The sequence below is a fragment of the Microcaecilia unicolor genome, chromosome 10, assembly GCF_901765095.1.
Source record: "Microcaecilia unicolor chromosome 10, aMicUni1.1, whole genome shotgun sequence".
Taxonomy (NCBI): Eukaryota; Metazoa; Chordata; class Amphibia; order Gymnophiona; family Siphonopidae; genus Microcaecilia; species Microcaecilia unicolor.
Window position 1 is genome coordinate 126068178 of NC_044040.1, and position 12256 is coordinate 126080433.

Genomic DNA, 12256 nt, shown 5'->3' on the forward strand with positions numbered 1-12256 from the left:
TGGGAGGGGGTTAGTGACCACTGGGGGAGTCCGGGGAGGTCATCCCCGATTCCCTCCAGTGGTCATCTGGGCAGTTGGGGCACTTTTTTGGGACTTGTTCGTGAAAAAAAAAGGGTCCAAAAAAGTGACCCAAATCGCGGTAAAAACGCCTTTTTTTCGATTATCAGCTAAAGACGCCCATCTCTCCTTGGCCGATAACCACGCCCCAGTTCCACCTTCACCACGCCTCCGACACGCCCCTGTCAACTTTACCCGTTTCCGCGACAGATTGCAGTGGGAAACGCCTAAAATCGGCTTTCGATTATACCGATTTGGGCGCCCATGGGAGAAAGACGCCCATTTCCCGATTTGGGTCGCAATATAGGCATTTTTCTCTTTCGATTATAAGCAGGAAAGTGGATGCAGCAGCTCACAGGTTTGCTTGCTGTGTTTTGAGTGAACGGCGACAGCTGCGTGGGGGAGTGGAAACAGAGATTTCCAAAATGGCTTCCTTCCTTACAGTGGGACTAGATAGGCTGGCTCATTCCACGCCACTCTCTACTACCGAAGTTGCAGCGGCGAACTGGCGGGCAGCGGTAGTAAAAGCAAGCAGGCAGGCTCGACTCCGTCCTTCGCTTCCCTGCCCTCTCAGCCTCCCACCCGAAAGGAAATGACATCAGAGGAAGGCGGGACACAGAGAGGGCAGGGAAGCGAAGGACAGAGTCAAGCCTGCCTGCCTGCTTGCTGCTTTTACTACCGCCGCCCGCCAATACCGGCACAAAAAAAAGCACTGGGTGTCATTTGGGGGGGCATGCCCCCCTCGCCCCCCCCCAAACTACGCCCATGAGGGAATTTACTAGGGAACGCTGACACCCTACCCTGTATTGCAGACTCTCTGGTACAGATTGGAAATACAGCGAAAGTCACAATAGCTTAAAGAGGGGGGTATGTAATAAACCAGAGGCTCCACTCAGGCAGGATAAACAGTTTGATAGTAAATCTAGGGTTACCATATTTTGTCCTCTCAAAAAGAGGTTACATGCCCCGCCCCTGCCCCACCCACACCCTGCCCCCTGTCACCCCCTCCCCTGCCCCCCATCACCTCCCCTCCCCCGAGACTCCTCCTCTCCCCTTCTTACTATCAACTGCTCTGATGGTCTAGTGACCTCTTCGGGGCAGGAAAGAGCCCCCTCTTTCCTGCCCGGAGCACTGCCCTTGCCCTGTATCCTGTTGCTGTGATGGTCTCGGGATTCAAAATGGCCACCGAGAGTTGAAGTCTCGCGAGGCCGCTTCAACTCTCGTGGCCATTTTGGGTGGTATGGGTCCCCAACCCTCACCAGCTGAAGTGTTTTCCAGCACCGGCCCTGCTCTGTCTTCCCCTCACATCCTACATGCTCCTTTTAGTGAAATTGAGCATGCTCAGTTTCACTAAAAGGAGCATGCTGGACGTGAGGGGAAGACAGAGCAGGGCAGGCAACGTGGCGGCACCAGAGACTGGCGCTGGACAACGCTTCAGCTGGTGGGGGTTGGGGACCCCCGCCAGCAAAACCAGGGGCCCAGAGGAAATTTGGGGGGGGGCCCAGGCCCCCATGTAGCTATGCCACTGCTCCCAAGAGAAAGACAATTAAAATGCTTATTTCATACATATTAAAATGTAATGCAACTCATTTCTGTGCATTGGACCTGTCATGATCCCAGTCCTTAGTTTGCTTCCACTTTATTTGGGAACAAATGTCATTAATACTTTCAGCTCAAGAGCTATGTTAATATATGAGACTACTTATATCTTACTTTGTGAATATTGTTCAAAGTAGGACAACCCAATGCTCAAAAGTTTTTTTAATTAATTTGAATGTTAAAGAATAAGCAGGCTCACGTGAATTCTATTAAGACTTCAGCAGCGACTTGTTTCACAAGGACCACTCTACTCTTGATTTGTCTGCCTCTTCACAAGTCAACAGCAATTAGAACTTCCTTGCATTTTAATAATTTATATCCAAAGATCATATTTTTTCAGAATCTTTTTTCAGAATGAAAATATTGAATCAATGCTACTTAGCTTCAGCATGAAGATTCACTCTGTATGAGACTTCTAGCCTATATGCGGCATGTTTCACAAATGCTGCTTCAGGGCTCGGTCCATTTTCCAACACACGCTGACCATATCTGAATCCGCAAAGGTGAATCAAGGGTAGAGTGGCCCTTGTGAAACAAGTCGCTGCTGAGGTCTTAATAGAATTCACATGAGCCTGCTCATTCTTTAACATTAAAAACTTTTTTGAGCGTTGGGTTGTCCTACTTTGGATTTCATATGTTGCCCCGCCTTGAAGACTATTTTGGTCAATTAATTGTGATTTTGAGGATATTATGAGCATAAAACTACGGCTAACACCCATTGCAAAAGGAACCCACTGCACTTCTGAACCTGTAACTTCCACCCTGTCTTTACATCTCTTCTCAGTTTAGATTGGAGTTAGTCAACACCCTTCTCAGTAGTTGAATTAAATTCAAATACAGTAGGTATTTTCATGTCCCTAGAATAGGTTTTATGAATAATGTTCATGCATCCTCCAAGACTTGGGATGTACTGATCAGTAACTTACACCATTTGTAACTCATTGATTATAGGAATAAAAATTTATATTTTGATTACCAGCTACATGCCCTCTCTGAAAGACATAAACAGTAACTAATAATAGTAGTAATAATAATAATAAACACAATCAAAGAAACCCTCTCACCTGCGAGGCCTAGTCCTTGGAGACATCATTTCATTCCCGAGTACGTGATACCGTCGAGCTTCATGCAGTAGCTGATAGCAATCAGGAGAATTCTGGATCAGCTGGTCTACCTCCACTGTCTGAACAAAGTAGTTTGGATGCAATAATGGAAGTCTGACATGTGTCAGCAGTTCCTGCAGCATGGGCCGTCTTATGTCAACATGGTGATATACCCATCGCATAACGGCTTCAAATACCATCTCTTCTTTACTGATAACTAAATCATCACTGCAAATGTAATCTATAAGCTCAGCCTTGTCAAGCTCTAGAAACTCTTCATGTTGGGCCACAACCTCAAATGTCTGCTGTGCATAATTTCTGCATTTGGTGAAGAGAGTTTTAAGTGAGTGTGTATCAGCAAAGCGCTGGATCCCAAGGCAATTGCAAGGATCCAACTGCTCCTCCAAGAATTTGGCACAAGCATCACGAAGGACATTTATCTGAAAAAGACTGGATGTTTCAAAAATATATTGCACATTGTCAGTGGTAATTTTCACCTTCCCTGTGTAGACATATTGTAAAAAGCAATCCATAGCTTCAGCAAATACTCCATTAATCTCCACTAGCATTTCACGGCTTTCTCGGTGGTCATTGCAAAACATGGCTCTGAAGTAGCTACTGCAAGCAGAGAGAATTGCTCGATGACAGGGAAATTCTCTTCCTTCCACACAAATGATGACATCAGTAAACAAACGGCTGTCCCGGAACTCATTAAATACCTGGAGAATGCTTTCTGCATGGGAAGATCCTGATGAGAAGTCAAAGACTTCATGGCCTGTTAATGACTTCTGTTCCATTTCAAAAATTTTCCGTTTAGTTGCTGGGGAATCCCGGACCCCTACATCTTGTCTGTTTAGTCGCCGACCCAATATTAGCACCATTTTCAGGCCTGATCTCTAGTCAGTTGTTAAGGAAAGGCTGCTTCCTCCACTGATTGATCAGTACAAGAGAAGAACGTCTCTACCAGCTGAGCTGTGGGGCAGAATTATTAAAACAAGTCAGTTCTAAATCCTATTAGACACAGGCTGCTCTATTATAATAAAAATGTTTATCAAAATAGATTTTGAATCCAACATAGAAAGTCACAGTAACCAGAAATGTCCAAACTGCTGTTCTACTTCCACAGACTTCCCCCATGAGTAGCATTTGAGAAGACACAAATTATGCTCCAAACATTACCAGAATCATGTAACTCCTTTTAGTTTCTTAGAATTCCAAAAAAGAAAGGGCACTTTCCCTTCTCAGAACAGTCATGGGTTTTGCTATGTGATTACAGATATAGCTTTAAATTCCTCTGTGTGGAATGCTCATTAGACTGTGCTCATTTGACATAGAAGAATAATAACATCATAATGATATTCTAAATTCTGTGCAGTTTTTAAACTGATCCTGATATTATGTAAGCCTTAGCGGGATAATTCTATAGGGATCTGCCTAGTTTTAGGCAGCAGAAAGGCATATGCATATATAAATGACCTCTTATAGACTTCTGACTAATGAGAAAGTACACATCATGATTCAATGGTATTTACTTTGACAGTGGGCACGTGTATGGGCAAAGTGTACAAGTATGTGTATAAATTATAGCATTCTATCATTTACATGGATATGTGCTAGCATCCAGGTGTAGGCATTTACACTAGCTCTATGGCTGATGTGATTGCAACTTTAACAAATGCACGTTTTCAGCCATTTGTGCTAGTATTCTATGAGAGATTTAGGTACCTGCTATTCTTTATAGAATATGTTTCAAACAGGCGCCATTTCCAGCACCTCTAATGGGCACCTTATTTTAGAATTACCCTCAAGGTGTGCTTCATTGGCACAATAATTCTAATGGTACAAACTAGAAGAATAATGATCTGAAGACAAGTAGAAAGTTGGAGTGTCAGATTAGCCGTGGGAATGTCATTCCACATCTGCAGATTTGAATGTCAACATGGGCTCATACTGAATGAAGTTCCAGCATGAATATGGAGAGGCTGGTGCATGCAAAAGTACTATCAATCTTCCTCCAGTTCAATCATTTGTGACTTAGAATGACCAATTCTACATGTCACGTCTTCCAAAAGCAGGAACTAGGATCATGAGCCCTTGGGCCACTGCCGAGGAGCAGCAGTGGCAGGCAAAACCACCCCACACAGCAATAAGACAGAACTCTGACAGGGCTAGCTAGACTTCACCTGCACTTGACCACCGTTCCTCAGGAGTTGAGCCCCTGGGTGCAGGTGGCCAGCAGGACTTGCCGGACAGGGCCGGAACTGGACAACAGCAGGATACACACAGGGACTAAAACACACAGGGAGGCTAGGCAGAATACTAGACTAGGACTTTCAGACAGACAAGGGACAGAACTGAAAGCTGCAAGCAGCCACTGAAACAGGGAATAAACACTGATAGACAAGAGACAGAACTGAAAGCTGCAAGCAGCCACTGAACAAACACAGGCAACCAAGAACTAGACAAAGACATACAAACAAGAAACAATACTGGGAAACAAGCAATACAGAACACAAAGCTACACAAAGACTAAACTAGAATCAGGCAAGTATTACAAACTATAACTGGACTAGGCAGAAGTGCACCAGCACCCCCAACATACCAGGGCCTTAGGCAATGCAAAGGCAAAGCAGAGAATTTCCAACTGGCTAATAAGCCCAGCAGCAGCTGAGACTCACTGCAGCAAACACCAGGCAACTACGGCTGTAGTAGGTTCAACCAAAGCAAGCAAGTCTGGCAGCCCGGAAGATCCGGACCGGACTGAAAGCTGGAACGGGTGACAATAACCAGACAGTCCATTGCAGCCACCAGGTCTGGCCACCAGGTGGCGAGAGGAAGGAGAGCACGAAGCATGGGCACAACCATGACAGTACAACAGTCTCCTGCTCCAATGATGTACTAACAACTTCTTATCGAGGGATTTCTTCAACTTCCCCATATAGTGAATAGTAAAGAAAGGTCAACAGAATAAGGAGAGGTGAACATATACCTAAAAATGAGACTGATAACTGCAGCACAGCACATTTGGACTACAGACAGGATGACTCACAGCCAATATACAATAACTAAAGGGAAAGGAAAGGGGGTGAGAGTGAGAGGAGTGGCCTAGTGGTTAGGGTGGTGGACTTTGGTCCTGGGGAACTGAGGAACTGAGTTCAATTCCCACTTCAGGCACAGGCAGCTCCTTGTGACTCTGGGCAAGTCACTTAACCCTCCATTGCCCCAGGTACAAATAAGTACCTGTATACAATATGTACGCCGCATTGAGCCTGCCATGAGTGGGAAAGCGCGGGGTACAAATGTAACAAAAATAAAAAAATATACTCTTTTTGGTGGTTAGAATCAAAGTGGTTTATATATTATATACTTGTACTTATTTTGTACCTGGGAAATGGAGGATTAAGTGACTTGCCCAGAGTCACAAGGAGCTGCAGTGGGAATCAAACCCATTTCCCTGGCTCTCAGGCCACTGCACTAACCATTAGGCTACAAATAAATGATCATCTGTAGCTCTGAAATGGAAGCAGTTACACATTGCCAGGTGTAAGATGCCAAAGGGAGAAGGCCTGTACATAGAAAGGCACAATAAGGCACATGGCTCCTCCAATGGAAGCTGTTTAAACACTAATACTGTAGTACCAGAGGAAAAAAACTGGGATCATGATGCAAACAGAATTGTGCACAGGAGAATAAGCTGTATTCACCTGGGATATTCCCATTCCAACCGATAGAAAGTGTGACTCAAGAAAACCAGACATTGTAGTAATACTGAAAAAGAAAAAAAAACAGTTCTCTATGATAAATTAAGATTTATTATCACGTATCAAAAAATAAGAACAAAAGAATATAAGAATATAAGCGTTGTCATACTAGGAAAGACAAAAGGTCCATCAAGCCCAGCATCCTGTTTCCAACAGTGGCCAATCCAGGTTACAAGTACCTGGCAAGATTCCAAAACAGTACAATATATGTTATGCTGCTTATAAGCAGTGGATTTACCCCAAGTCCACCTTAATAATGGCTTAAGGACTATTCTTTTAGGAAGTTATTCAAATCTTTTTAAACCCCGCTAAGCGACTTCCGGTGGAGCCGAGCAGCAAGATGGCGGCTATGCTGTGAGCTCCGTCGCGCCACAAATGAAGCCCCGACCATGACAGCGTCGGACCCGACCCAAGGGCTTTTACCGATACCGGAGGGTAAAGGTAGCACGAACGGCGCAGATGCTCCTCACTGCCGGCGGTAACAGCGAGAGGGACCGCGAACGCGACACCTGCGGATCCAGACCTAAGATGGCGGCCTAAGGCGGGAGACGGAACCCGAGTTGGAACCGGGCCGAATGGTGAGCAGGGCAGCTGAAAGGTGCGCAGAAAGGGGAGAGACATCACACCGCAAAAGAGACGAAATTGAGGGGAGAACGAGAGGAACCCGACGGGTCAGCTATGCCCTCAAAGCCGACGAGCACCCAGGGATGGTAAAGTTGAAATATCGGGCGCGGTGAAAATCAGCTGCGGAACGCAGAGTGCAACCCTGAGGTGGGAAGATACGGAAACACCCCCTGATAGGGTACAATAATTATTGATGGCGACTTACGGAGGGCACCTCTCCGCGCAGCATCTGCAAAACGGGGTCAAGAGCATGTAGGAGAGTACATGGTGGGCCAAAGAAGTCCCCCCCCCCCCCAAGCGCAATTGAAATCAGGAGCGATTTCAGCAGGGAATCCAGCCAACAACCCAGCCAACAATCCTAGGGGCATTTGAAAGAATATTTTTGTGTTACAGCGAAACGAACTGAGACACCCATACTAGACACTGCACTTAAAGTTATATTGAACTGAGTTCCTTGTCGAGCCTGTTGCTTGGGTGTGAGGAGGCTGCTTGTGGATTATCTTATCCTGTGCATGGAGCAATTTCTGAAACCCATGCCCTCTGGAACTACCCGCAGAGGAACGAAATTTGATAAAGAGAAATTATCTCCGCCCAAACCCAGCCATAAAATGGCGGACACGAAAAGCGCAGGTACAGAATAAATCACAGAAAAAAAACTGGCGCAGATTACATCGGCGGTGAGCGCTGCTTTAAGTCCGAGATTTGATTTATTGGCTAGGCAGTTGGAAAATTTGGAGTCTTCCATGGCAGATACAGAGAAGAGACTGGGGGAAGCCGAAAATCGAATTTCAGCAGTGGAGGATTCAGGATCACATTACACACAGATCTCACGTTTGAGGGAACAGCTCAAATTGCAACAAGACAAAATGGAAGACATGGAAAATTGGGCACGAAGGTGCAACTTGAGACTTGTTGGCCTCCCTGAAAAAATCCCAGAGAAATCGCTAGGATACCTCCTGGAACAATGGCTGAAAAAGGAACTGGCCCTTTCTGATAGCTATGGGGAGTTGTGCATAGAATGAGCCCATAGGCTAGGACGCTGGCAACAGGGCATGCAACGACCTAGAATTGTTATTATAAAAGTGCACAACTACCTACATAAAGAAGAAATCATACGGGGTTTCAGGCTAAAGCGAGACTCACTCACGTATGAGGGATCTCCGATAAAAATTTTCCAGGAGGGTCACGTGATGCGGTGAGCAGGGACGGACATGTGAAACCGGAGCTGCTCGGAGCCCCGTCCGAAAACATTGAAATTCGCCGCTTCTCTCGCCATTAAACTGCGCTAAACTCACCATAAATCTTCCTCTTACATGGACAAATATTTAACTCGATCCGCGATGGCACAAGTAACAAAAACCGTGAAGAAAAAGGATGAGAAGCAAAAGCTTGGCAAATACAATATGGCGGCGAAATCCCCGGTGGCGGCGCCCCCCTGCCCACCCTCTGACTCCCTTATCCCGGACCTTACAGCTGCGGTGGTGCTTGCCCTGGATCCGAAATTTGACCACCTATCGGAGCAGATCGCAGGGATCACCGCTCTAACATCAGAATTAACCAGACACACAGGTGAGCTGGAGGTGAGGGTGGCGGAGGTGGAGGACGGCCAGGAGGAGTGCACAAGGGAACTGGAACGGCTATCTCATCTGCTACAGGAATGTAATCAAAAAGTTGAGGACTTAGAAAACTGATCACGTCGTGACAAGATTTGTGGGATTTTCTGAAGCATTGGCAGACGCGCAGTTAAAACAGACCCTCGAAACCTGGCTGCAGGCCACATTCCCGGAGGCGGGGGAGGGGCGCCATATCCGCTTGGAACGAGCACACAGAGTGGGCCCCAAATCGCCGCGGGACAACCGCCCAAGAGTGGTAATCGCCAAAATCCACAGTTATTCCCAAAAAGCGGCGGTACTAAAAGCCTTTAAAGCTAAAAGAGACACAACGCAATATGACGGAAATACTGTGCGCATCTTCCAGGACTATTCCGCTGCACTGGCAGCGCAGCGCAGGGCTTTCTCACCTGTGTGCTCTCAATTAGTGGAACAACAGCACAGATTTACGTTGCAATACCCGGCCACTCTGCGGGTCCTACTGAATGGCACATGGACTTCATTTACACAGCCGGAGGCGGCATCGGAGTGGTTGAATCAACAGACTACTTGAGGCCGAGATACTTTGGCAATGAGAATTTCTACAGTTTTGAAAGTTTAATGGTTGTTGGTTATTGGTGAGAAGGCAAGTGCCTCGTGTTTAGCAGCCTTCAGTACACAGCTATAAAGTGCAAGAGCAGTGCCTCAGCCCCTGGAGATCAGCACAGAGGCCTAGTAAAGAACTATGGCGAGCAGAGAGGGCCCATGAGACTACTACTAGAACGAGAATTACTGCAATCAGGAAGCTGGCGGTTGGCCCCTACACGTTCCATACAAGAGGAATGGCGACTTGAAGGGGCAGAGGACTGTTTGTTAACTGGACGGGGTTTCCTTGCATATCGGACCCTTCATCCAACCCTGTATGCACAGTGGTGGTGAGTTTTGGGGGGAGGAGGGTGGGGAGAAGTGGGAAAGGGGGGTGTGGGGAGGGAAGCGGGAGGGAAGGGCAGAGTGGGCAGGGGAGGGAAGGTTGGGGGATAACAGCGGGCAGCGGGATGACTGGAGCGCATGGTGGGCTGGGGGAGTGCTTGAAGATCTGAAATAATATGTGGCCAGTGACTTAGCGACTGGAGTGCAGAGAGAATGCCTTGGGTTGAGGCTGGCCAACCGGGGCACTGTATCAGATATGCTAACCTTACACAAAACGGTGAAATGGGGTAAGCTATGACCCCACCCATACAATTAGTGACCTGGAATGTAGCAATGATCACCTCTCCTATTAAACGCTCGAAAATCTTGTTACACCTAAAGCGCCAAGGGGTCTCCATAGCCTGTTTGCAAGAGACCAAACTCTCTGATGAGGAACACCAAAAGCTGCGCCAAAAGTGGGTGGGGGAGTGCTACTTTTCATCCTCAGGGAACCGGCGGGGAGGGGTGGCCATACTGATCAGGCGCGGGCTCCCGTGTACTTCTAGACTGGTGGAGAAGGACCCGGGGGGAAGGTATGTCTTGCTCCATCTTAATATCATGGGACAGGAATATTACCTGTGTGCTATATACGGCCCTAATGTTTATGATGCTGCAACTCTGAACAGACGAGCGAGCGGAAGCTGATTGCGGTAGTTTGCCTGAGGTCCCGAAGAGTGGGCCTACCTAGCCGTGCTGTGCTGTCTCCAACCGGACTGGAATGGTCCGGAGCTGACTCGCAGCTGTTAAGGAAACTGCAGAACCGCGACGGCCTCGCTGCGGCTCCGCACAGACGAGCGAGCCGAGATTGATTGCGGCAGTGGTTTGCCTGCTTGTGGCCACGGCGCGTCCACATCCTGAACCGGGCTGGTGCCGGGCTGGATCCGAATCGGAGCTGGCTCGGAGATACAGTGAGGCTGGTGTGGGGACATCGGGCAGACTCACTGCGGAGTGGAAGGAGGCAGGTGAGCCTTTCCCCACCAGACCTACCCAATAGTGTCTATCTGCAGAGAGCTGTTAAAGATGGCCGACGGGTAAGGAGCTCCGTAAACGAGCCCCTGTGGTCCCGAGCGGTCTAGACATTCCTGGGCCACCCCTGATCAACCGGAACGGCCGGAAATACTTCGGGGTAGTCTGACGAATTGTTGGATTACATAAGCTTGGCTAACATAGAACCTGAGACCGATTGGAGCCCGATTCAGGCACCGGAGATCTCAAGCAATTGATGTACCTAAACCATCTACCTGAATCATCCTTGGGAGAAAACACCGATGGGGCGCCCGAGTTGGAGGAGCAGGGAACACTGGTCTCACACGTACGCAAGCTTCTCTGCTTGTTCCAGTCCATCGGCCCCAGCCTGTTCTAGTCGACCTGATCCAGCTTCCCCTTGCTTGTTCCAGTCCATCGGCCCCAGCTTGTTCCAGTCTGCCAGATACAGTTTATCCCCGCTTGTTCCAGTCCGCCTGATCCAGCTTTTCTCTGCCTGTCCCAGTCCATCTGCTCCAGCTTGTCCCTGTCCGCAGCGTTCCACCGGCACTAGCCTGTTCGAGTCTGATCCAGCTTCTTCCTGCCTGTTCCAGTCCGCCTGATCCAGCTTCTCCCTGCTGTTCCAGTCCACCTGATCCGGCTTCTCCCTGCTTGTTCCAGTCCGCCTGTTCCGGCTTCCTGCTTGCTCCAGTCCGCCTGTTCCGGCTTCTTCCTGCTTGTTCCAGTCCGCCTGATCCGGCTTCTTCCTGCCTGTTCCAGTCCGCCTGATCCAGCTTCTCCCTGCTTGTTCCAGTCCGCCTGATCCGGCTTCTCCCTGCTGTCCCAGTCCGCCTGATCCAGCTTCTTCCTGCTTGTTCCGGTCCACCTGATCCGGCTTCTTCCTGTTTGTTCCAGTCCGCCTGATCCAGCTTCTTCCTGCTTGTTCCAGTCCATCTGCTCCAGTTTGTTCCAGTCTGCCTGATCCAGCTTCTCCCTGCTTACTCCAGGCCTTCTGCTCCAGCCTGCCTGCTCCAGCTTGCTCCAGACTGCCTGATCCAGCTTGCTCCAGTCCATCTCAGCTTGTTCTAGTCCGCCAGCTCTTGCTTCATAACATTCCAGCTTGTTCCAGTACTGCTGCTGTGCTCTCCACCGCACTCACCTGCTCCTGCCTGCCTGCTGCCCAATCCACCTGCTCCTGCCTGCTAGCCACTCAACCTGCTGCCCAATCCACCTGCTCCAGCCCACTAGCCAATCACCTGACTGACTAGCCAATCACCTGACTGACTGACTGCCCACCCTGAAACCTGCCTGCCTCCCAGCCCATCTTCCTACCAGCTCATCACTCCCTGCCAGACTGCTCACCCTCACCTGCCTGTCTCCCAGCCCATCTACCTGCCCTGTGAACACCTCAGTCACTACTCAAGGCCCCCATTCACATTCTACTCCTTGCCCTGTCCCTCCCTAATCTTTTCCCCCTCCCACCGCTGTATACCACACGATCTCACTACCCATCCATGTCCTCTCCCGTCCTGCTCACTACTGCAATACCCTACCTACCCCTGTCCCCCACCACCTCACCATCCCTATTGTC

The 12256-nt window shown here is 48.6% G+C and overlaps 1 protein-coding gene across 3 annotated transcripts in view; it reads right to left on the reverse strand.

Moving 5' to 3' along the window:
* KLHL24 (kelch like family member 24) overlaps positions 1-12256 on the reverse strand; it is a 451642-nt gene that overhangs the window by 363192 nt on the left and 76194 nt on the right. For all 3 annotated transcript variants that reach the window (XM_030216184.1, XM_030216186.1, XM_030216187.1), the window contains exon 2: positions 2721-3731. In XM_030216184.1, coding sequence (XP_030072044.1) covers positions 2721-3640 — 920 coding nt within the window. In that variant the 5' untranslated portion in view covers positions 3641-3731. The remainder of the gene's footprint in view (positions 1-2720; positions 3732-12256) is intronic.